The sequence below is a fragment of the Amphiprion ocellaris genome, chromosome 2 (assembly GCF_022539595.1).
Source record: "Amphiprion ocellaris isolate individual 3 ecotype Okinawa chromosome 2, ASM2253959v1, whole genome shotgun sequence".
In the NCBI taxonomy this organism is placed as follows: domain Eukaryota; kingdom Metazoa; phylum Chordata; class Actinopteri; family Pomacentridae; genus Amphiprion; species Amphiprion ocellaris.
In genome coordinates, this window is record NC_072767.1 from 4,587,805 (window position 1) to 4,613,995 (window position 26,191).

The 26,191-nt window shown below is 41.3% G+C and overlaps 1 protein-coding gene across 3 annotated transcripts in view; it reads right to left on the reverse strand.

Annotated features, from left to right (window-relative positions):
* Positions 1-1,691: 1,691 nt before the first annotated feature.
* The window catches only part of cep350 (centrosomal protein 350), a 40,495-nt gene continuing 15,995 nt past the window's right edge, over positions 1,692-26,191 (reverse strand). Inside the window, exons 13-38 of one of the 3 annotated variants that reach the window (XM_035955314.2) lie at positions 25,707-25,860; positions 25,111-25,280; positions 24,774-24,960; positions 22,958-23,112; positions 22,703-22,866; positions 22,109-22,219; positions 21,821-21,961; positions 21,493-21,632; positions 20,270-20,377; positions 19,950-20,167; positions 18,771-18,988; positions 18,195-18,461; positions 17,951-18,100; positions 17,614-17,774; positions 16,081-16,203; positions 14,151-14,407; positions 13,836-14,029; positions 12,967-13,111; positions 12,276-12,436; positions 11,984-12,117; positions 11,852-11,901; positions 9,856-11,741; positions 8,844-9,368; positions 7,536-7,682; positions 6,388-6,510; positions 1,692-4,803 (exon numbers count right to left, since the gene is read on the reverse strand). In XM_035955314.2, the coding sequence (XP_035811207.2) occupies positions 4,636-4,803; positions 6,388-6,510; positions 7,536-7,682; positions 8,844-9,368; positions 9,856-11,741; positions 11,852-11,901; positions 11,984-12,117; positions 12,276-12,436; positions 12,967-13,111; positions 13,836-14,029; positions 14,151-14,407; positions 16,081-16,203; positions 17,614-17,774; positions 17,951-18,100; positions 18,195-18,461; positions 18,771-18,988; positions 19,950-20,167; positions 20,270-20,377; positions 21,493-21,632; positions 21,821-21,961; positions 22,109-22,219; positions 22,703-22,866; positions 22,958-23,112; positions 24,774-24,960; positions 25,111-25,280; positions 25,707-25,860 (6,257 nt within the window). In that variant the 3' untranslated portion in view covers positions 1,692-4,635. Of the gene's footprint in view, positions 4,804-6,387; positions 6,511-7,535; positions 7,683-8,843; positions 9,369-9,855; positions 11,742-11,851; positions 11,902-11,983; positions 12,118-12,275; positions 12,437-12,966; positions 13,112-13,835; positions 14,030-14,150; positions 14,408-16,080; positions 16,204-17,613; positions 17,775-17,950; positions 18,101-18,194; positions 18,462-18,770; positions 18,992-19,949; positions 20,168-20,269; positions 20,378-21,492; positions 21,633-21,820; positions 21,962-22,108; positions 22,220-22,702; positions 22,867-22,957; positions 23,113-24,773; positions 24,961-25,110; positions 25,281-25,706; positions 25,861-26,191 lie in introns of all 3 variants that reach the window. The other 2 variants (XM_035955313.2, XM_023285853.3) reach the window with 2 other exon arrangements.

Genomic DNA, 26,191 nt, shown 5'->3' on the forward strand with positions numbered 1-26,191 from the left:
ATTCCTTAAAAGTTTCCCTTAAAAGTTTTATTTTAAAAAATCCCCGAAATTTGGCAAGAAAATTCTTGTAAATATTTTTCAAAAAATGAGTAAAAATCTTCCAAAAAATCCTAAAAATATCTAAAGTGATTCCATATATATCTGTAAAACTTCTAATATTTTCTTTTTTGTGAATATTCTTAAAGAAACATTTTTAACATTTCTTTTTTCCCACCAAAATGTTCAAAAATTTCCCAAAAAGGTTGAAAATATGGACATCAGAAGTTTCACTGTGAATTTATTTATTTTTTTTCCCACATTTTCAAACTTTAAAATGGGTCAGTTTTGACCCGCAGGATGATACCAGAATTAAGAGTCACCAGATTTTCACACAAGTCCTAAAAGTGGACAAAATATTCTACATGTCATTTATTTATCGAGGAAAATGAGCTATTATTGCATATCTGGCAGTGGTTAAAGTATCTGATTCTCTGCTGTGCTTGAAAAAAATGCAGCTAAACATTTCTGGTAACTGCTGATGAATCTTTGTATCTGTTTGGAGAGATTTTAGTCCATTTCTCTGCACAGATCAGCTTCATCTCTGGGTTTCCTCACATGAACTCCTCTCCTCAGCTCCTTCCAGAACATTTCTGCTGGATTAAGGTCAGGACTTTGACTTGGTCATTACACAATGTTAGCTTTATTCTTCGTTGTCTTGTTGCATGACCCACTTTTTCCTGAGATTCAGTTCTCAGACAGACATCCTGACATTTACCTCCAGAATTCATCGTTCTATCAGTGACTGAGAGCTCAGAAAATCAGCCTCAAACCCTGATACCAGCAGCTCCATGTTTAACCCTCATGTCGTCCTGCGGGTCAAAACTGACCTGTTTTAAAGTTTGAAAATGTGGGGAAAAAAATTTTTTTCACAGTGAAACTTCTGATGTCCACATTTTCAACATTTTTGGGAAATTTTTAAACATTTTTTGGTGGAAAAAAAGAAATGTTAAAAATGTTTCTGAAGAACATTCACAAAAAAATCAACCAAAATCCAGCGAATTCTTGCTAAATTTGGGTTTTTTTTAAAAAAAGTCAAAGTTTTCAGGGAATCTTTTAAGGAATTATTGGAATTTTCTTCCTGAAGGTTTTGCAAATTTTCAGGAATTTGGGGAATTTTTTTGCTAAATTTCTGGATTTTTTTCAGACAAGGAAACAATATTTTTGGTTCCTGTAAATGAGGACAACAGGAGGGTTAAAATACCATTTGTTAAATTTTAGCTTCATATATCAAATACTTTCCAAGATAAAGATTTTAAAAAATTGTTTTCTTCCTGAACATTTTGCAAATTTTTATAAATTTGTTTGGGGTTTTTTTGCTGAATTTTTGGATTTTTTCAGACAAGGCAACAATATTTTTTTGGTGCCTGTAAATGAGGACAACAAGAGGGTTAAAATTCATTTTCAGATTCAATTTAGAACAGACTGACAGTTTGAATCTGAAAATCCTTTCTTTCCTTTTAGATATTGACAGAGTAAGAATTGTGCCTTTAACGAGACCAGAGACAGCATAACGTTTGACCACAACCACATTCAAACACAGAATTCCAGATGCACAGAAACCAGCTGACAAACCTCAACGTTGGGGTTTGGTTTGGACCCAAACATTACGGGAACCACAAATGAAAAAAGCCAAGGCATCACAGGGTGGCGAGTTCCTTTAGAAACGATGAAAGCTTTATTTACAGGTTCAAATTTCATTTAGTTAACAAATATATACTATGTACATATTTGCAGAGTAAACAGTGTTTTCTTTTACAACAATCGTCGGGATACAGTAACGGCGGGTCGGATCTGACGAGACGCAATATTTACACCCAGAAAACCAAAAAAAGAGAAAGAATTGTACAAGGCTTCAAGTGCACTTGGAGCGCACTCACAGCAAATTATTATAAATACTCATAAACATCTGAGAAGATGGAAGAGAGGGGGCTTAATGTGACAAACGTTTTGTGCCAACTTTTGAATTCCTCGGATCAAACCGTACGTATTTTTTTTTATTCAAGGCGAAGCTGCTCCAAACAGCTTCGGGCTACATGAAGATTCATTTTCCTCTCTACAGACTACAGCTGAGGTCTGAGCTGCTTGGTCCACATGTACAAAACAACCAACGAGTACTGCATAGTTACAGAGGAGCTCCTCTCGCGTACAATCAGTTCAGGAGGACGATGCCAGAAGGGTCACGGTTAAATACGACGTTAGAGTCTTACAGCATGGACACACGATCGGTATCAAATGTTTTTGGTCTTTTTCTACATTATATAATTTACAGTTTGAACACATTATCTTATAGCAACTGTTAAAACACTGACAGTAGAAAAACAACAACAAAAAAAGACTGAGTTTAAGGTCACTTTAGCTCCAAACAGTCGGTGAGGATTAACAAGCTCAGTTAGGGACTGGATAAGCCCTTAGAAACAGTCCTACTTCCACAAACTGATACAGCATACCCATAAAATGACTCCGCTCGCGTCTATATGCGCAGATTCACGACAAGCAGGTGACTTTTAGACTTTCGATTTACAAGTATTTCCTCAGGGAAACGAGAGGGTTTGTTAAAAAACTTCCTCAACTGCGCTACAGAAAGACTCGATAAGGCAGAAACTGAACCATCGGTAAACCGGTAAAAAGGAAGAGCAGCCGTTTGAGGATCAGTTTACCAAAAAATGGTAATATACAGCAGTTGAAAGAGACATTCGAAGAAGAAAATAGGTCCAAAGGGGGGATGCGGAGACATCAACACAAGTCATTAGACATCTACAACTCAAAGAGGCACTTAAACAGAACATGGAAAGAGTCTGCAGTCCGGCTACATTAACGGGCTTCTGTCTGGACCCACTGATGGCTGGAAGTGGAGCGTGTAGCCGAGCAGATGTTTTCATCGGGGTAAATGCTCTGCCGATAACCGATGAAGAGACGAGACAAACCTCTGGTGGTTTCTCAGGAAGGAAAATGGACTGGAGGATGCGTAAGGCTCAAATCCAGCATTTCAGTACTGTCCCATAATGCGATTTCTAAAAAAAAAAATCATGTCAGGCCTTCTGTGTCCCACCTGCATACTATATTTATACATTCTAACATGTATTTTGAGTTTGTTAAACTTCAAAAGCCGCCAGCTTGCACACTAAACTCGGCTCTGTTTTATTAAACGGGATGCAGATGGATGCTTGTGTCGCACAATGAAGCGACAAAAGCTGAGCAGCTGGCAGTGAAAAAACAGAATTCAAACAGTTTCAGTTGCTGCAAAAAGAAAAATCTCCCACGAGGACAGTTTCTGTGCAGCCTGCTAGAGATATATATTACTATCATATAGTACAGAGGTGGGACGCGGTGATTGGACAATCACAAATTAAACTATTTCAATTATCAACACTTTAAATATTAAAACAGATTTGTGCCTCCTGGTTTCTCCTACATAATGTATTGCCGTATTCACATTTCTATTTGTGCTTTTACAATAACGTTAGATTTTCTTTACACACTGTTAAAACTTTTTTCTACACGAGAACATTTACAATTCTGAACGCTCCTTTCTCTTCTGATCAGACGTTCCCACACAATAAATAATTAAGGAGGCAAAATGTTCCATATAATATGTGAACTCAGCGATGTTCCAGTAGAGCGCAGTGGGAAAGACAAACTGTTAAAGTGATGACTTTCAGCTTTAAATGTGTTGTTTTCTATCCATATTGGGTGAATAATATCAGATTTTTTTATGCATAGTCCCTAAAAAAAGGCTGTTTTGCAGCACATACAGTCAAGCTGGGTAAGTTACCTGACTTTAACCCAACTAGCTCGTGCTGCATTTGGACCAGACTACAATCTGCAAGTCTGTAAACAAGCAAGAACTGGACAAAATTGAAGATTCCAGTCAGTTTTTTTCATTTAAGGCAAGTTTACAAGCCTCCAAAATAGGAGTGTTTGTAAAAAAAAGAGCTAATCCCTTAATATGGATGCAAAAGCCCTAAAATGAAAGCTAAAAGTCACCACTTGAACCTCATCGTTTCATTCTAAAGCCAACACAGTAAACCAAAACCCAAACTGCGCTGTCTTGACTTCATCTGCTCTTCTATTACAATTTCATATATATTTACTTATTCGACACAAAGTTTAACAACCTCCTTTTGTTTCAGGTGGGTGTGAGTTAAAGTCCACAGAGGAACAATCAGCGTAGCAGCATTCGTGGACTTTAAGATGCTTACAGATGGCACAGTCCATCCCGTCGACACATCTACTCGTCCTCCAGCTGGCGGCTACCAAAGGACCAGTCCAGGAGGCCAGAGCTCAGAATAGATGGTGTTAAGGGTTACGAAGGCTGGATTGCTTGAGAGGCGTTTTGTGTGGAGAAAAAAGACAAAACAAATGACATCACCACTATGGTTTCAGCTGAAGCAGATTCAGCGAACGAACAGAAAACAGAAACGAGGACAAGTTGCTCAGCTGAGAGGTAATACTGGGACTGAAGGCATCAGAGGGTTGCAGTTGGCACGTCAGCTGGTGGAAGCCCGAGCGGCGGGAGGTCGCTGGAGTCCACTGGGGTGGGGTCAGGAATTAAACTGAGCTAGAAGTTGTAGTTTTAACATCGGAGCGAGAAGTTCATCAGGAGAGGGCGTCTCTTCTGGCCCTCTTGTCAGAAATTAGCGTGAGCGTGTTTGCGGTGTCCTTCAGCAGAGCGTCGAAGATGCTGTCGGCCAGCTGCATCTTCACAAACAGCTCGTCCTCGTCGTAGTTCACCCACTGGGCCTCCTCCTCATGGAGCTCCTGGACCTGAGACACAATAATAGTCAATAACGGAAGAACAGAGACAGTCGGCTGTTCACAACGTAGGTAATTAACATGACGAATAACAGGTAAAAACTATCCATCCATCCATCATCTATACACTGCTTAATCCTCATTAGGGTCACGGGGGGTTGGAGTCTATCCCAGCTGACTGAGGGCGAAGGCAGGGGACACCTGGACAGGTAACAGCTACACATACACACAAACAATCACACTCATACACACCTACGGACAATCTGGAGTCACCAATAAACCTCAGCATGTTTTTAGACTGTGGGAGGAAGCTGGAGAACCTGGAGAAAACCCATGCATGCAAAGGGAGAACTTGCAAACGCCATGCAGAAAGATCCCAGATCCTGGGACGCAAACCGGGGATTTTCCAGCTGTGAGACAACAGTGCTAACCACTGAACCACTGAGCAGCCCAGGTAAAAACTGAACATTCACTTTTAGCCCCTTGGCTCACAATTTCAAGGCAGTCTTTTTTATGCCGATCTGCATTCTGTTATTCTAACATAAAGTTAGTTCTTCAGCTAAAACTGCTCATTATTTTTTAAGACATTGCTATATCAATCAAATACTGTTCCTTTTTTGCATCTTGGATTGGTCATCGCCTCACATAGCAAATAACCGTTTTTTGTTTTTTTGTAAATTAAAAAAAAAGTTTCCTAAATGAATAAAATGACTTTTTGTTGCTAAATGTGTATTTACTTTTTCTTCTGCCTCTTTTCAAAGAAGCTCTCCAGCAATGTTTTTGTTTTTTATTAACTTTGGTAGATGTTAGATTGACGGCTTCATTTAACGGCTGGGCCTGAAAACTGACAGAACCAAGAGCAGGAAACAAGCACAGATGGAAGTGACAGGTAGACGATTTACTCATTTTTCAAATTAAAACACCCTGCAGAGTCTGCCAGAAATAAAACACAGAGTTTTTGTTCTTTCTGTGTGGCCCGTTACCAAATGATCCTGGTGGTTGGGGACCGCAGATATAAAACATTAAAAATTTTAATTCTCAATCTATGTTTTTAACCTCCAGACATCAAAAATATGAACATTTTTAAATTGTTGTTGCCATTTAGAGAAAATAATTGAAACAGTTTAATCCAAATCAGGATATAAACATTTTCTGACTGTCCTTGACCTTTCTTCTCTGTAATATGCTGTTCCATCGCAAGTTTTAACAAAATCTAAGCTTAAAATCATGAAAATTCCTAAAAAAACAACAACACATTATTCTATTCTTTGTGACTCAGCTTTGACCAAAAGTCACGTGAGAAAAACTCAAGGACTTTTCACTGAAGTGCAGCTTGTGCTGACACAGAGCAAATAGGAAACAAGTATGGAAGAAAAGATTACATAAGTAGTAAAATAATACTCATCCTTTTTTCCAGTATTGGCAACAACTGTGGGCACTTGGAAACATGTTGTACATGTAAATTCCAAGTTTTTCCCATTTTTGTAAACACATTTTTTCCTTTTTTTCTGATTTATGGCATTAGACTAGATGTTCGGTTCTGGTAACATAAAAGTGTAACCCCTGATATTGTAAACTTTTCATTCTGCGACCTACCAGTATGTGGTCGACTTTGTCCCGCTTCTTTCTGCCAAATTTGAGCATCTTCTGCCAGTCAGTCTTCTGGTTCTGATCTTTCGTCAGACCATAAAGTTTCAGTACTTCTGCTGCAACGAATTCCTGTTAGACAAGTTAAGAAAAAACAAAACATCATATTGTGTGTAAAAGACAGGATGATGCATTTAGGTGACTGTAAATTTTATGACTGCATTCCATAAGATTTGATAATAACCGGGGTGAGGAAGTCAAATTTTCAACTTTGTTTACACTTATCAAATAAGAAAGCAGCCACTGAAAGACATCTGTACAGTTAAACTATGAGCAAACTCCATTAGGTTCATGTGGTCATTGCAGAAAATGCTGGTAAACTGGTAGTGGAATGATAGGAAAAAAAAACATTTAGCACAACTCTTTATGAATATATCTGACAATAAATAAGCTAGGACATAGTTTTTAGGTGGGAAAGCCAAGTGATATAAGCCAAGAGAAAAAGCCAAGCTTTGTTTGTTTGCTCAAAGAAAGTCACTTTTTCATCAAAAAACCCAAGGTAGCGTCCACTGTAGTTGGGTGTAAATTCAAAAATAGACAATCTGATTGAGAGCAAAGGGCACACATGCAGACCCACAAATACCAGCAGCAGATTAGAGCACATAATTAGGAGTAAAATCAAGTAAAACAAATGAGAAACAGCAGCAAAAAACACTTCAGAGAATAACAACAATTACCAGATACAACTGAGTTCACAGATCAAAATAGAACCAATGCAGTGAGGATGGGTACAGAAGGTGAGTAACTACAGTGGAAACCATTCATGAGCTCAAAGAATAAGAAAGCTCCAATTCATTTTGCGAAAAAAGATGCACAAAAACAAAGCTTTTGTAGATTTGTGCCATTTTCTAGTGAATTCAAACTCGACTAGATTTGATGGTAGAAAGTCTCAGCTGTTACTTTTCACAAGTTGAGGGTGAAGTTATTGATCTATTTCTGACAGAACCAATGACTCTAAAGCGTACAGAGGAAATCTGGATGCAAATTTACAAACTATGCCCTAAAGCACTAAGTAAGTATAGTAGAAGGGGGTTTATTAAGTAAATACAAAACTAGTTTCTCTTCCTGTTGATGGTGATTGTCCTGCAGTACTGTACCTGAATTTTGGTGATGTCTCCTGGTGTCTTGACTCTGTGAAAGGAGGAAGACTTGACTCGTCGCGGTTTCAACCACTGGGGCTGATCAGTATTGGGGTCTTCAGCATAAATGTCCTGAAGTATCTCCCACGTCAGGTCATATACAGCCTACAGAAAGAACACAATGAGATATGAGTGCTTTAATATGTACTATTAATTAAAAGTGACTATAAAAATCAAATTGTAAGACTGAGGATAAAGCTTCTCTGGTTGAGTAACCCAAAGTTAGGTGAACGTGAATGAGTGAGATGATGCGTCAACAATATTTACACCCCAGCAGGTTTGGTATTTTCATCTGAAGTAGGGATTTTATTCATTCAACCAATCAGAATCAGAATTCGAAGCTTTAATAGCCAAGCGCATACAAAACATTAAAGAAATTTGGTTTCTGTTGGTGTCACTCTAGGAATAAGGAAAAGAGAACAATAAAATACCTATATAAAAAAAATTAAATACATATATAGATATTTACATATCCAGAAAAGAATATACATACGCAGTAGTGCAAAACGATAATAGCCAAAGAAAGCCAATGAAAACTATAGTAACTGATAAGGCAGATGGCAAAGGGCTTGCATATCAGAAAATTGTGGGGGTTAGGCTAGTTAAGGGCAACCATGACAAAGTCCTCTGTGATGAATAATGCTGACTGGGCAGAGCTAGTACATTCACTGTGAGCCATGGGATGCTAAGATTCATAAGAGCAAACTTCTTAAGCTTTTTAAGTAAGTAAGACTTATGCCATACGTTGAAAACAAAATAATACGTTTAAAAATAGCTCATTAGGTATATGAAGTAATACCTTCTGTTGTAATTGTGTTATCAATTAACACTGCTGCTGATTAAAAGCACTGATGCATCCCTAATCCAAACCAAAGCACCAGACTAACTGAGGCAATATCTGGAACGACAGGTTTGAAAGTTTCTCAGTGCTACAGGGAGATCTAATAAAAATCAACAGGAGCAGCTGTGTTGTCTTGAAAACATTCAGCTGTTCATCTGAGAGGAATCTGCTGAATAACTGGAACTCTCGTGGAATTTAACCTCAGAGGACAAATGTAGATTAAATGCTGTCTTGTCAACTCCAGTGGAGGCCCAGCTGCCTTGGGTGACAACTGTGTGTAAATGTTCAGTGGTTTGCTTTGTAGTGAAAAGAAAGGGAAGCCTGTGATTTCAGAATGCACATTTTCACGAGGACGTCTGTTTTTGTTATGTACACTCTGTTGTTGGAGGGTTTCAAGTGCCTTTTTTTTTCTTTTTTTTTTTTACCTTTTTGTAGCTGCGGATGGAGAGGGCCTCCTGGTCCTGGCTGCCGGCCTCTTTGCCCAGATACTCTTGAGAAGGTTGAGGGTTTGACAGTTGTGCGAGGGTCGGTGCTCCCTCCTTCCCGAGGTCACAGCTGTCCCAGATCTCCTGTGTGGCAGCGAAGACCATCTTCTCCACCTCAGAGGCTGAGTGGGGCACCACCATGGCAGGCTGCTCAGGTAGTTTAGGAGGCAGGGGTAGAGGCAGCTCAGGTCTGGGTGGAGTCTTGACCTGCTGCTCCCCACCTGAAGATGAAACCATCCCCCCTATAGCTATGTTGCCTGATGGGTCTCCTCTTCCCCCCACCAGCCTTTCCTCTTCCTCTTTCTCTTTGAGTCTTTGCTGTTCCCTACGTGAGCTGAGGCCGAAGTCCTCATCGAACCAGTCCTGATCGTCACCTAGCTCATCGAGCAGCTCGCGGCTCAGTTCCAGCTCTGCTAGTCGCTTGGCTAGCTCTTCTTGACCACTGGCCCCCAACACTGGACTCTCCTGTTGTGAAAAGAACCAAAAAATATGAATTTCATGCATATTTTCACTTTTAGATTAGAAAATATCATAAATAATAATCTCCTTGCAATATTATAGGACAAGTCTAATTAATAACCAGGATTTTACACTTTAATCTGCTACCTTTCTTACTACTGTTTCAGACACAAAGGCTTTCAGCAAAGACCAAGAAATTCAATAGTCTGTAAACATAAAGTTGGACTTTGGCTGAACACATCCCTAAAGCAAGAGTTCTAGGGGTCAAATAAACAAGAACTGTTTGTCAGTGACTTGATACAATCACTGCCTGGGCTTCCGGACAGAAGAAATTCTAAAGTCCAATCAATCATTATGTAAAACGGCATCAAAACATTGAAAAACTGTCTGCTGACTTTTGGCTGACTTTGTTGACCAAACACATGGAAACAAAATGTTATTTTTGCGTAAAACTTTGGACAGCATGTACGTCAGGAATCAGAAATACACTCACAGGTCGGTTGCACAGTTCTGGAGAAGACAGTTCCTCCTTTTCAGCAGGTAGAAAGAAGGGCAGGCCATCTTTTTGTTCCACTGAGGTCATCCACTCTTCTTCTTCAATTGTTTCTCCAAACAGGCTACCATTCATTTGGTTGGCAGCTTCAATCTTCTGTTCTTTTGCCTTTTTAATTTCAGCAAACTCCGCCACGGTGTCTTTCATGAAGCTGTTGAGGAGCTTGTCTGCGAATGTGTCCAGCAAATCTCTGTCTGTCTCTTCTCTCTTATCATCTCTGATATCTGTGGTGAGATCAGCAGGAGGAAGGTAGCTCTTTGAGTCTAAATCTTCTCTCTCAACTAGGCTTGTAATTTCCTTCTTACTCTGCTTCACAAAGTCTACTTTATCCATGTCAGATATGATCAGATTGTGAGATGCGTCTTCAAAATCCAACATTATGTCCCTCGTGTTGCTATTAGAAACTGGATGCTTGGATTCCTTGTGATGCAGTGAATTGAGGTGGGATTTGGCCGTTTGTGGAGCCTGGCTCTTGTGAAGAGACTCATTTGTAACATTTTTATCTTCAGATTCGGTGTCTTTACAAGATGTTTGTTCATTTCTGCTCTCCAGATTAGCTTGTTTTTGGGAATTGTCCTCATCCGCTTTGCGTTTACTCTCATCTTTATCAGGCGTGTCATCGAAAAACGAATCTTCATCCTCTGTGGTATCTGTGTAGAGCTCAAATTTGTCAGGGAGGTGAGAGATTTTGTCTGGAGGAGCAAAGATACCGTGGCTCTCCACACATTCAAAGTAAACCACGCCATCGTAAGTACCGTTGTTGCTCCCTTCAGACTTGTCCAGCTCCACCCCGGCCCAGAAGCCATTGGCAAAGCTGGTTGGACCTTTGAATCTGAGAGTGCCGGGTTGAACGCCACCGACAAGAACCCGGTCTCCGATGTTAAAGCTCGGCATTTCATCTTCAAGAGGAGAAAGAGGGGTCTGCAGGGGGGAGACAGGTGGTGAAGTACTGCTCTTATTGTCAGGTTGGAAATCTTCTGTTCTCTTCAGGAGATCTAACAGTCTTTCAGATTGGCGGCTAGCTTCACTTGCATCAGAACGGTAACTCAGCTCCTCAGCTATTACCTCATCGACCACCTCATCCTGGCCATCTGACGCAGCTCTGCTAGAGGAGTCCTTTCTTGAAACCTTGATTTCAGTGGGGGAAACTGAAAAGTGAGAGTCAAGCTTGGAACTACGATGCACCTCTCTAGGTGAAGACTCCACTGACGACTCGAAGTCATCGTGATAACCATCTGCAACAGGAGAAGCCTCATTATCCTTGATGGGAGCTTCTTTATTTGAAGAGAAGGGACCTTCACTGGATGAGGAGCTGAAGGCTGGACGCGGCGAGGTTTCGAGGTCGGCAGCAGCTGAAATTGGTTGTCGAGAGTCGATAAGATTTGACTTTACAGATTGCCCTCCTTCAGATATTTCCCCCTTCTTCATTTGTTTATCCTGTTCTATGCTAACAGATTGAGAATGATGTTCTTCATCCAAGGAGGAGGAAATGTGTTTAGATGTAGACAATCTCTCCTGGAAGTCAGGTCTGTCTTCCTTTTCTAGTTTGAAAAGATGCTGAGAGCTTTCATCCTCAACCCTGGAGCTCATCTCTACGTCCAGCTCTTCTTGAATATCAGATCTAAGATCAGACACAATGTTCTCATCAGCAGATTCTGTTTTGTCTTCTTTTGAATGAGGTCTTAAAAGAGCCTTTGTGGATAGACGGCTCCTCTCTTCTGGGCTCCCATGTGCTGCCACAGTCGGAGTGACTGTTTGTGGTTCGTCATCAGAGAAATCTTCAGGCACTGAAGTGGATCTACTACAGTGTGGCTGAGGACGGGCATCTATCATAATAGGAGGGAATCATATTATTGAAACATTTCTGTCATAAAACATTTTGAATAAATACTGCATATAATGTAAGTCTTAGTTATGATGAATATAAGCAACTTACCGCGATGAATTTGTGTCCTTTCAGAGTCAGAGATTTTACTGGTTTCAGACCTGAGAAAGAAAGACTTTGTTTAAAATCTATTTATAGTTTCAAATATTCACCAGAATATTGTTTTTAATCTGTGTTTAGTACCTGTTTGGAGGTGGTTTAATATAGGACTGTTCTAAAATGGAGCTGGAATCTTTGATCTGGGAGTTGGTGTCAGGTGTTGAGTCTGGCTCCTTGTTCAGTTCTGCTTTAGTTTTCTCAATAAAGTTGTTATAGTTCTGAAATGAAAACAGGTGAATAAAAGTAAAGATATGAAGATATACTCATACAGTATGTGGACAAATGCACAAACACACACACATTAAAAAACACAAAATCATCTAAGTTTGTTTGGATGTTCAAAATCTGGCTTGGACATCTGGTGACAGATATTTACCTCCAGCTGTTTCAGCAGGCTGGCCTCCTGCGCCTTCAGCCGCTCCTTGTTTCGCTTCTTCTGCTCTTTCTTCAGCTGGTAGGCCATAAACTTACGTTTTCTGAGTTCTTCCTTCAGGGCCTTGATACGACTCTCTATGTCACTCTGGTCTGAAATGGTTTCTGAAAGCAAAATTCAATGATAAATCACAGCTAGAATGTGACCCCAGTGCCAAAACTCTGATTAGCAAAGATTAATCCAACTTTTAGCTCCACACAAACTCAAACCCAGTTCTTTGGGGATTACTGTACATTTTCTTTACCAAGAATGTGTAAAGTTCATCTTTCTAAACACAATGAACAATGAGCATTACAAAGATTACAGGTTTAAACAGTGGCCTGAAAAAGAATAAAACACATTCAGCTACAATACCAGGCCAGCAAAACCATTTTTCGCTTGTGCCACAACCAAGTGCAATGCACAGTGTTTCCTCCAGCTATCACATAGCTAAGCAGGTTAGGCATCAGAGAAGTGCTTGCATAATGTATTCCTGGCAGAATCGCATTATGCCTGACTATACAGTGCCAGCAATATAGCTGCATTATGCCCACTCTCTGCTTTACCGCTTCCATCTTCTCTAAGAACAATCTGGAACCGCTTTACACTCCATATACGCTGCATACTGTGTGTGTGTTGTACGTCAATAACTCACCAGTCTGCGTGACCATGGGAGGGTCAGTGGGCTGAGTGCAGGCCTGGCTAGGTGTCCGGGAGGTGGAACGAACCTGCATCTTGGTTTTACTGCTGGCATCTGAAGAAGAGGCAGCAGGGCTGTGGCTGCCTTTGAGAGGAGAAGACTGGAAAGACCATACAGGAGGAGAAGGAAGAACGGAAAGAGGGAGGAACATTACTTCAGGACATGACATCACAGTTGGGTAAATTGATCAGAGGTATGCTTACATTAATATTTTACATAAATCAACTAATGCCCTTTCCGTGTTCCTCACCAAGTACGAATCGTAGCAACAACAAACAATTATGGTGTACTCTTTTACTGTGAATTCCTGCTGGCAAAGTTTTCTACATGAGAGCTTGTTTTGGAGCAGCTACATGAAAGAAGAGCCTAAACTAGGGATGCTAATGATGATTTGTTATCAAAAATATAGCACCATTCCTACTTCAACTATCAAATCTTTAGAACAATTTCTGCTCTACCGTGTCCGATTTGTTTGAGATATTTGCAAAATTTCAGCTTGACTTGTAATTTTTTTGTTTTTTAAAGAAAAACTGCCGGTTGACCTATGCAGAGAGGATTGTGGGAAGTTTAGCTACCAATGGGCCACCATGACAAAGACTTCTGTGGTGGTGAATGACTTTCTGCCAGAGCTCATGCATTCAAGATAAAGCTTTACAAAGATAGTGTACTTGTAGCTGAGTGTGCTTTTATTGGGAATATCATGTGTCTGTGATTAAACATAGCTACATCAGTGTATGGTATGATAACACTGATGAATTAGGAATATTTTCACACATTCACAACACTGAAATACAAAAGGAAAAGACATCCACAGTCATGCATACTTTTCTGCCAGGTGACTGTGACCCTGAGGTAAAGTCCTGGGTGTAATTCACAGGGCTGCTCTGGACCGAAGCCAAAGGTGTTTCAGCGACCGAAGCAGGTTGTTCCGAGGAAGGACTTCTCAGTTGCTGGGATCCCTCTGTGTGGATACTGGACTCAGGTGTCGCTGAGGAACAGTCGCCCTCACTCACATACTCTGAAAGTTACACACATTACTTCTGGGTCATTATATTTGCCTTGACCTTCCCAAAGCATGCACTGTGCCACAAATCACATTTCAAACTCAGTTTCAAACAGATAGAATCCTATAGCTGCACCTTTCTCACTGTCAGTTCGGGGCTCTGAGTTTCGGTGGTGACTGTGGCGGGAGCTAATATCAGAGATGTCCTTTTCCTGACTTTCTGACATTTTAAGATCCTTGTCCCGAGGCGTGTTCTGGTCCCACACAGCCAGGGCTTCCTTCTCCATCCGCCGGACCTCTGCCTCCTCCTGGTCCAGCCGCTGTTTCCACTGCAGCAGCTCTTCGGCATGGTGACGCCTCTGCATCAGCTGCTGCTCTCGCTTTGTCAGGAACCTGCAGAGGTGGGCGATGAGAATGAAAGGGAAAAGAACGGAGGGATGAGGAGGAAGTGGGAGAATAAATTAAAGAGGGAGATGCAGATGATGGGTGAGGAGACGGATGAAGATAATGGAGATGAGGGTAAAGACAGGAAGAAGAACATGGGTAGAACAAGTGGTGAGAGAAAGAAGAGGAGGAGGAAAAAGACATAAGGTATAAGAAAAGGTTAATCATGACTGCACAGGAGCAAGCAGACCCAAATCACCTGGACATCCAGTTATTACCGCAAACTCACCTCAAACCTCTTAGCCAACACACACTCACACACAAGCAAACACACATCTGATACATGCCTAGAATTATCATCCATGTATAGAAATGCACAAGTACCCATCAAATCAAAAAAGTAATGAAATGTCACTCAGGAGAAAAGAGGAGCAGAGAAATAATAGTGAAGATGTCAGATTCATGCATCAGACTCAAACCCAGGGGTTGGACGTTGAGCAAAGTCGCACACACCTCAAACATATTTAGCAACACAGCTCTCTGAGTGTCCCACTGATACAACCTGAACATTGTGCAATAACGATAACACTAAAATACAAGGGTTCTGCTGTTTTGCACAACCAAAAGGTGTGTAATTCTTCAATCCAACTTACATCCATATCTCTGCAGCTGTCTGAAATAAAGTGCAGTTAGGTGTAGCTGTTTTGTAACGGTATCTCCCACAGCTATGGGTGCCATTACAGTGCAGTATTATTTAGCCTTGATCTAATTTGGAGGCCTTTCTCTTGACCTAATGTAAACTGATGACAGCCCAGATGCTCAAGAACGAGACTGTGGGGTTTTTTAGTACCTTCCCAAACTCTATTACAGCCAATGACCATCTGTACTTATTATCCCATCCTAAGCAACAGTTACATAATAAAGAAGCAAGTTAAGATTTACTGGGCTCATTAAAGAGACAGACCACTCTATGTCTGGTCTATTCTCTGCAAAAATCCTTTACGCTCATGCCATACTGCGGTTTCTACTCAAAGTGTTTTATATACGTAAATGGGCTGCAGCTGCCTAGCCAGTGGCCAGAATGTAAAGAATAAGTTGCGCTGCAATTTTTTTTTGCAATTTATTCCAAGAGGCAAGACACAAAAAGGGAAAGAGTTGCAAAATCAACACCACTGAAATTAGCGAAATCCCAGCTTTGAGTCAGAGATTTCCATCCAGCAAGGAATGCTGCTAATAAATAAGCATAACCTTTGACTACCATGACAGAATTTTTTGTTAATCCAATTTTCTCTCATTTTTACTGTAATTCAACCAGTGTGCTTTATTACCTTCACTGGTACACTGGTGACATAGATTAAAAACTCAATTCAAAGGGAATCTGTCAAAAGGTTAGCTTATTTCAATCAAGCAGCTTTCCTTGGGCACTTGTCAGTCGTTAATTTAAGCTCCTCCCCCACACAAGCCCCATCCTGGAAGTTAAAAACCTCTTAAAATCCCACAGAAAACCTCAAACAAACCAGCACATCCAGCCACTCATCATCCATCATCCCACCCTAACAAGGTCCCAGTGCCAGTGGATGAACACAAGCATGTTCCATGGGGTGGAGGTGAGGCAGGGCAGGGCAGGGGAGGGCAGGGGAGGGCAGGGCTAGGGTGGAGAGGTGAAGAGCACTGTACAGTACCTGACCAACTGGTTGTAGATAAAGAGCTGGAATTTAGGGTGGAGGTTGGGAAGACAGACACTGAGGGAGGCCCAGTGGTGGGCCGTGAACACAGAGAAGAAGTAGTGGACAGGAGAACAGTGTCTACAACACACAAGCACGCAACAGACAAAGTCAAAAGAGCCACACAAACATGGGTATGGACATGTACAACAAACACACATACATATACACACACACACACACACACACACATTCACACGTAATGTAAAAAAACACAAGAGATGCAGAGGGAAAAGACAAGTAGAGAGAAAGGGAGAGAGTGATATGAGAAAATGTAGTTTTATTGCACCCAGCGTGTCAGTCTGTCAGGCTTCTGGTAGAAAACTGTGACTTTAAAGGATTTTGTGTTGAGATATACTTTCTAATGAACATTTAACTTGGCGTGTGAGCATCAAGTTTGCTTTGGGAGTTGGTTCGGGTATAATCACCCTCAAACCTACTTATAGAGGAAGTTAAATGACAGATTTATCAGTAACCCTGACTGATAAACAATTTGTGTGAGGAAACACCCTCAGAAGTGATTACAGCTTTGTTATTGGGTTACTCTGAGCTGCATATATGGGTGCAGCTATGATTACCAGGGCAGTAAATATAGAGAATATCATAGAGACACATGGTAATTTATCCATATTATTATAATATGACAAGCAAGCCACTACATGCAAGATTGGACCCAAATATGCAAAATTTTGTTTTTAGTCACAAGCTCTGAATTGTTTTATTTTGCAGAGATAATCTAAATTTAATTGTGGTGACTCTGAAACTCATAATGTAGTAACATTAATGGGAACACACTGCATTAAACTACACTGACAGTTGTGTTGTTAGTATAAATTTAGACAAATCTAACCCTGAAAATGGTTAAAATGCTTCCACAGAAGATTGCCAAAGCCAAATTATAAATCCTAAACCCCAGAACAATTAGCACACTTGTTTGAGCTTCCCGGTCATGAGAGGCTCTACAATCACCTGACCAACGCTGCTAGTGAAGCCTAAAACCTCTGAGGATCTACAGCAACTCCAAGCCCATTGTGATCACAGAAGGAAGTAACAGAAGCGATGGCATGCACAGCCTATGTTTGTCTCATCTGTAAGTGAAAGCTGCAGTATTGAGCTCACATAGTGTTAGTCATGTAGAATTCTTGGGGGATTCTCTGTCTTTCAAACATTTAAGGCTGCATTAGGACTGTTCCAGACAAATTAAGTTAAAGGGGTGTTGTTGCAGAGTGTGTGGATGCTCGTCTAGTCTAGAGGGAGAGCAAAATGGAGCATGCTTATCTTCACATCCCCAGCACTTCTAACAGAAAGAGAAAGATGGCATGCACTGATATTACTGTTAGCTTCAATTAGGTTCATTACTAGTTAAGGTAAGAACTTCCAGGAAATAAGATTTGTAAATGTCTGAATTTTATCTCTGGTAATTTGCTGGGAAATTTGTCAATAAGCTGAGAGAACCCAGTTAATATATAAAAATGAAATTAAGGTCATTACTTTTCATCCATGTGAGAGCGCATCTTCTTGAGCTTCTGCATGATGCTGCTGGTCTCACTTCCTGAGATGGAGAGCGAAGGGGAGGGACTGCGGATGTCATCAGGGTGCCTCATGCTGGGCGAGGCTGGTTCAGACTCTGGGAGCTCTGACACTGGAGTCTCCTGGAGGACGGACGGTGGGCACACACACACACAGAGATCAGCAATTAGGAAAGCCAAACAAAAAAGACAAACATGGCAGCATGCTCAGTTAAGTTTATGTGTTAATACTTAAAGCCTTTCAAATCTATTTGTTCTCCGTGTAAACTCTGAAGGTTAGCAGTGACTGCGCTACTTACAGGCGGAGCTTCAACCCCAGCACACTTCAGTCGCTCCTTCAGTCTGAGTGTTGAGTTTCTCATCCGCTCAATCTCCTCCTGCTGCTTCAGCAACAACTGCCTTTCCTTCCTTGCTGCTTTGTTGGCCTCCTGAAGTCGCTTGATCTCAGCCTGAGAAAATTAGCATCGTGGGAGAAAACACCGGCTAGTTAGAAATTGAGATCACAGTAAACCCCAAAGCTCCCCTATGAGTTACAGTCATTACCTGCTCCTGCTGTAGTTTCATCAGAAGTCCTCTCTGCTTCTTCCTGATTGGAGGCATTTTGTCATCCTCTCCCTTGTCTCTCAGCTTCTTCTTCTGATGCTCCAACCATGCTAGCTCCGTTCTGGTCTTCTCTTTGAGGGCTTTCTGGCGAAGATGCAGCAGAGAGCTCTGGTGCTGCAGCCTGACCTCCTCGTCCTTCATGTACTGACGCACCATGTCCATAGTGAACTGGGAGAAGCTCTCCTGTCCACCAGAAAAGGTTATGTCCTGGGAATGTAGGAGGACACAGGTGAGTCACAGCGAGAACTGAGTTAAAGGTAGACGGTAAAATAATTGGGTAAAAGACAACAAAAAAGGGACATAAGCCACGTGCTAAATAAAGAACATCTATACAACACATTATACAATTACATACATACATACATACATACATACATACATACATACACATATATATATATATATATATATAGTGAGAGAGAGAGAGAGAGAGTCAGTCACAACCAGCTTCAAAGGCAAACACTGACTTAAGTGTTTAAGTTGCCCAATATTTGGAAAACCGTGCTGCCGTCTCACCTTTACAGTATTGTGCAACCCTGATCCTGAAACCAATGTTGTGTTGTGATTGGCTCCATCGTCCTCTGATTCCTCGTGGTGCCGAGCCTTTTTCTCCAGAGTTCCACGGCGGTGAGCCTCAGACGGCAAAAGAGACCGGAAGGAACGTTCTTCTATCTCGTCCTCTGTCATGGACTCATCGAACTTGAGTGAGTACTCTGTGGCCACTGAAGTACTGTCTGCTGGGGAGTCAGAGAAAAGATCAGTGTGAAATAATGACGATGATAATAATAATAACAATGCTAATTCCATCCATCCATTATCTATACACCGCTTAATCAGCAATAGGGTCGCAGCTGACTTGGGGCGAAGGATGGGACACCCTGGACAGGTCACTAGGCTGTCGCAGGGCTACCTATAGAGACAAACAATCACATTCACACCTACGGACAATTTAGAGCTATCAGTTAACTTCAGCATGTTGTTGGACTGTGGGAGGAAGTCGGAGTACCCAGAGAAAACCCACACATGCACAGGGAGAACATGCAAACTCCATGCAGAAAGATCCCGCGAAGACCGGGACGCAAACCAGGGATCTTCTAGCTGCAAGGTGACAGCGCTAAACACCACGTCACTGTGCAGCTGTTGATAATACCAATTATTATTGTTATCTCAATTTTTAACTAACCAGTGTTTTCTCCCATCATGCTCAATCATAATATTATTAATCATAATTCTTATTATCAATATTTATAGAGCACCTTTTGAACTCCAAATTAAAAAGTGCTTTACAAATCAGAAAAAAAAAATTCTTGAACCTTTTGTAGTTAGGTCCCTGAAACAGACAAAAAAAAAACTGCCTGAGAACCTTTAAGTGTGCACTGTTGCAAATGGTGCTAAAATGTCAAAAGAGGCCATGAAGAGCCTTAAAAAAATATGCAAAATCCTAAAATTAAGCCAAAAATATATTGGAGCCTATGTAAAGAGGACTTCCCATTTCATAGTTCTGGTTAAAATTTGTATTTTGTCACTACAACACTATGGTTTTACACAGTTTTGTTTCTAGTACAGGTTAAATGACAGTAATACAGTTTCGATATTTTTACCAACAGTGGTGATGATGCTGTAACAGTAGCTACCGACTGTTGCATGAAGACAATGGAGAGAGACGTGTAAAAATACACATATAAACTCCAGTACCTTTCTCATCCACCACAGAGGGGATGCTGTCACTGCAGAGGGTGTCATTCGCTGCTGTTGGAACTTCCTCCTCTATGGAGCTGCTGGCTGCTTTCCTCTCCAGCCTTTCCTCAGCCCCTACGGTTCTCCGTTTCCCCTCTACTACGTCTTTATTAGTTCGTTCTCTGGTGTCTGAGGAGACATGTGATGGGCTATGGTGGCTGCTAGAAGCAGATATGCTGAGGAAGGAGGAAACAGATTCAGTGCTTGCTTTGCTTTCTTTTCCCCAAATCAAATGGAAGATAGTAAAAGTGGTGCTACACATCGGGCCTGACAGGTACCTGAGATCAGGTCTTCTGAAGGACAGGGAGTCAGAGTGACTGAGGCTGTTCAGGGACGACAGGGGCTCCTCACACCTGGTCCTTCTGCTTGACACCTCACTATGAAAGCTGCAGGAGAGCAAGCAAACAAGATGTAAAGCAAAGTCTCACCATTTGGCAGCCATCTTGGAATGCCCCTGTCAGTTACTGTGGGCTACTAAGACCGGGCTCTTCTTCAAGCAAAAGGGGAGAGAGACATACCTCTAGTCTTAACTCACTGAGACATGAAGACAGATAAAAATGCTAAAAGGTTTTAATGGCCTTGTCCCAAAATAAGGTTTAAGCATCTGAACCCCAAACAGTTTCTGGACATGTTTGGCTCCTGTCACATTTTTGTGGTCTCATTTTTCACCGCAATATAAAGTCCTGCACCTCCATGGAAACAGAACAACCATGAGTAGAAAGAGGAGGAACTCTGGAAAACATTCTACCGGTTGATTTCAGCTTTTTTAAATTTATGTAAAATAATCAGCTGAAGAAATACCACTTTGGTTTTTCCTTTTTCTATGATTTCTCACATTAAAACTGTCATACTTCACAGAAAATATTTATTTTGATCAAACTTCATAAAGTTTTCCACAAACTTCATGACACAGACGAGCAGTTCAAGGACTGTTGACAAGTTGGAAAGGTGAAATTCCAACGATTCTCCCTGGTTTTACATTTTCTGGCTCTGATGAATGGTGTACTTTTGGCAAAAGATAACATGCCTTTCAAACCTGCTGGCGGGTTTTGGAGTTCAGAAGATTAAACAGCTTTTTTGCCCACAAGCTATATTTCTACTCTGCATGCGCACAGCTCCATGACACAGGGCTTGCTGCTTGATATTTCCCAGTTTAGCTTTTATACAGCAGATACGTTTTGGTAGGAGGGTGTGACATGTGTCATACAACCGCTATCTCTGGCATCATGGATTCTTCTAATAGATTTCTATTCAGGATTTTCGAGGCGGTGAGACTTTCCCTTATAACAGCTCTGCTAAAACATTTAGAACAAATATTCAGCTTAGCCCTTGGTGGTAAATCATACAAAGGTGTGACTCAGGAGCAGGACGTTTCTATGTAAACGGCAATGTATTATTGGGGATGTGATTTATTCCATTCTGAATCTAAAGCATAATAAATTAGGACATGGAAGCTGTGTGTCCACCAGATCGTGACACTTACTAAAGTGTTTTAAAGTACCTGTCAGAGTCGTCTTTGTCGCGTCGCTGCTTTGTATAGGAGCTCTCTTGTTCCTCTCGCTGGTCCAACATGGAGGAATCAGTGGCAACAGCAGGAACAATCACAGTTCCTGGTATCTGCGACCGCGCTAATTCTGTCATCTGATGGACGAGAACACGACACACAGATCGCATGTTTAATTTGGTGGATCTTACACGGGACATTACGCTTCCTTCCCCTCCCTTTCACTTATTATTTCTTTCCTGTAACTCAACAATCAATCAGCTTTTGTAGTAAAATTATGACACAGGCTGTTTTCCAGGCAGAGAGGAAGGAAGTGATTGCTGACCTCCTTGATGTGTCGGGCGGCATCGGCTGTGTACCGCGCTGCCTCAGCCTGTTGACTCATCATCTTAGTAGTAGATTCTTGGAGGCCTTCCAAAGTCTCCTTTTGAGTCGCCGCCAAGCTTTCCTGCAGCTCCAAATGAGCCTGGACAAAACCACACATAAACATTATACGCACAGAAACACAAGTGCTCGTAGGCTGGAATTCAAAAGGTGAAGTTGCAAACGTTGAATCTTTCATCTGTTGGTGCTTGTAAGCTAACTGATTAATAATGTGTAATGGAGGCGTTACCCTGGCCACTCTCTGTCTGTTTTCCTCCATCTGCAGCTTCGCCTCCAGGGCTTCTCGTTCAGCCTTGATCTTCAACTCGTACAGGTCGCGTTCGTGCTGCTGCTGCTTCGCCTGTGGGGTCAGAGGTCAGACAGCAGGTCAATAAAGTGCATCAACACAGACAGAATCATTACAGTGAAGCAGACCTGAGCCAAACGAACAGCTACAGGTACTTATCATGCAAATGCTATGCAGCAATAACATAAATTAGGTCCATCTTTGAATAATAGTGGAACGACAATCACATTTGTGACATTTATTATACAACATGCCGATACTTGCAGAAACTGTGAGCAGCTTGTTTTCCACCTTATTCAATATTAAATAGAAGCTTAGAGTATGAGCTTTTACCACAAATGGTGAAATATTAAACCCTTTAGAGAATGCCAAATCATCTCTCATGAGTCAGTAAGAGGATTATGGAAGCTGTGTGTACATCAGTTTCAATCGCTTATCCCTAATGCGACTTCTTATATGTAAACATTATCGACAGAGAAGAGCTTTACGTCACAACATCAATATTACTACTGCCAGCAAGAAAGTCTTCTCCTTTACCTTGAGCATTTGGGCCAATGTCGCGCTCTCCTGCTTTGCCATGGACACGCCCATCAGCCTTTCCACATCCCCCAGCTGCCTCATTGACTCCTCGATGGACTCCAGGTACTGGAGCTCTGCTGCCATACGCTGCTGCAACACAGCGGGTGAATACTGGAGCTCACCTGCAAGAAAGCAAGGGCAGAATAAATGAAAAGGAATCTTGATCAAGTGTACTGGGACATAAGCCACAAGTAAGTAGAAGCATTTGTTTACCTGTGGGCCGAGCCTCTGCTCTACCACCTTGAGCTGAGGAGCTTGTGTTTGGGACGTTTGCGCCCAGAAAGCCACTTCTCAGAGATTCGCTCTGAGAGTCTGGTCCCGGAGGAGAAGCTGGGTCTGGAGAGCCTGAAGGAGAGGCCAATTTGGACCTGCAATAAAAGAGAAATTAAATGTCAAATAGGTGGTTTTAATTTTCAAACAAGAAGATCTCTGAAAATGGGGTTTCAGTGTCTAGAATTAGGGGTCTCATTTATCAGAGGTAAATCTTATTGACATGTTCTAAGTTATAACTTAGTATTGACAAAAAAAACATTAAAAATGTGAAGGGCAAACACCTGATAGATGGGAGCTGACATAACATACTTTACTACTACTATGCATTATTTTAAAGCGCTGTTTTTAAATGATGAACTGAAAAATGTTACACAGAATTGGCTGGCTATTTTAAAAAGAGGAGCAGATTGGCCAAATGATAAAAAAGAGGAGGCCCTGATGCTGCAAAGCTTAGAAATAACTGAGGCAGCTGCTGTGAGAGGCCCAGAGGATGAATGGCTACACTGTGTTGCTCAGAGATGACCATGATGAGGCCAAGGACGATGTCAAGGAGACAATAACAATGCGCATTTTTTCCCCAATCATAACACTGCATATAAATTAAATATAACCATTTTATACAGCAACATTCCCAGCAACATCAATGTGACAAACTGCTGTAATATGCACAAAGACTGACGTGCAAAAAGCCAATGAGCTGTAGTAACACAGCTCACATAACATCCTAAGTGAAATAAGTTTTTGTCGACCACCACAGTAAAGCAGCTTACATTGTAAATGGCAGTGGGAAGTATACAATCCTGTCAGAATGCTTTTATTGTGCAAGACACACAGGCTCCACAGAATCCCAAGAATCTGCCACCTGGGCTTCAGAGTACCATTAGGGGGCTCAAATGTCACTACTTCGCAGTGAGATTAAAAGGGAAAAAAAAATCTCTCTCCTTTCCTTTGGCAGCAGGCCCAAGCTGTGGTGAAGCAGGCTGACCCAAGCGGCAACCCTGCCGGCCCCCAAAACAAAATAACCAGTGTTTCTGTCTTGGTTGAACTGCAGCTCGCTCCTGTTGCTGGGCACTACACAGCTGCTTAAACCCTCAGGCCTTCAACAGAACAACAACCACAACACCGTTTGCACTGGCAGCCTCAACCGGGGCCCCTCTAAGTGTACTTTAGTAATTGGTCATACCCAGATAAATTTACTTTGAGGTAATGAATAACAGTATACACCAAGTGGAGGTTTCTGAGTGGTCGAAACAGCAACAGCTGAGATGACTTAGTGCTTAAGATAACCAACTAATTCCTGATTTCATGTAGAGATTCACATAAAACATGAACACCTGAATATAAACAGCTTGATTTCTCTTAAGTTAAAACCAAACTTATGGCAAAATCATTGTGATGAATGAAATAAGTACCCAGAAATAGAGTAAAACAATCATGCTGTGAAAAGAAACATTCTAACCTTAGGCTTCCATTTCCAGAAACACATACAAGTATATCAACGTTAGCCAATAGCACTGCCACTACAACACCAATGCAGTGCTACACAGAAGGTCACTGAAAACCAGGAAGGAAGGAAATACCAGGGACAACTGGATGTGAGGGTAACCTAAACTTGTGGGAACAATGTTCACCATTCATCCACCTCTCTCACTGTTCTGGACACACCATTCAATCAGACATCTTTGAGACGAAGTGAACAGAAGAACCTTGCAGGTGACAAACTTAATCTTTAAAGCGGTCTGCACAGGATCTTTACCTTTGGTGAGACTGGCCTGAAGTTTCCCCTAAAGTGTCATTAGAGTGGACACTCTTGACCTGGCTGTGGGCAGAGCTTTTGTCTGAGCTTCTTTTTCTGGAATCAGATGATGGTGACTCTGAAGGCGGTGAGCAAGAGCTCCTCTGCTCCTCCACCAGAGTGGCGTCGCTCTGGTCGGATGCCGTTCCTGCAGACGAATTAAACAGTTATATAGTGCAGCAACTGGCCTTAAAGACAGTTTAACTGAAACAAATTAATCTATAAACATTAATTTTCATAAAACGGGTTCACAATTCAGAGTCATTCCAGAAAATAATTGAAAAACAGTCACTCTCACCTCTTTTTCTGGCAGAATGCCTGGAGTGGGGTGAAGAGCCAGATGTTGAACCAGAGGAAGGATGCGGAGAGTGATTGGACGAGTGAAAAGATGAATGGTGGGAATAAATGCCTCCTGTGCTTTTCTCATAAGGAGACCTCCTCATCAGCTCTTCAAAGTGACTGTTGGTGCTGACAGAAAGGAGAGCGGAATGATCAAATCCTTAATTTGCTTTTCTTTTACAAAAGAAACACGTCAAAACAGAAAATATCAGACACAACAGCCCTCCTCCCTACATATGCAGGAAAATAGTAACAACATTGATTTAAAATTGGCAATATGCTCCTAATGGAACGATTATATTATTAAAGCAAGCAAGCAACATTGTGGACATATGGGTAAGACATTTAAACTAATGTAACTGATTAAAATTTGCTTCAGGGTTTGAAAGACAGCACAAAAACATCCAACACAAATGTCTAGTGCTAACTGGTTAGCATTCATTCTAAAAAGCCTGGAAACATTCAATCTTTCCATCTTAAAGGTCTTTCTATCTGTGTGGCATGACTGCCACCCAGTGGTCACGTTAAAACTGTGCTTTTTTTTTTTCTTTTCACCTGGGAGAATTGGAGCCTCTCTTTAACTGGCCGGTGGTTTTGCTGCTCTGTGACGACACAAAGTCATCTTCATAGACTGCTGCGTCTCCAAGGCCATTTCCAGAGTGCAAAGAATGAGCAGAAGGAGAATTTGTCTCTGAATTTCTCCCACTCACTAGAGGATACAGAACAGACAGCACATTATCAACACAGACCTACAGTATGTTGCAGATGGAGACAGTTTTAATGTTCTGTGTAGCTGATATAGTTACATTTTTCTTAAAGGTTAACCATAGATACAAATTAACAAGAACAATGTCATTATTTCCTTAACTTTGGTCGTATTAGCCTCAAATAACCAAAGTTAACAAAAGAAAAATAAAGATTTCTCTGAACCTCAAGCAGTTTCTGGGCATTTTTTTTTGCTCTGGTCATATTTTCACTCAATGTGAATTCACTTTTATGCAATATAAAGCAGTTTTATAGAAACAACACATCCATGGCTA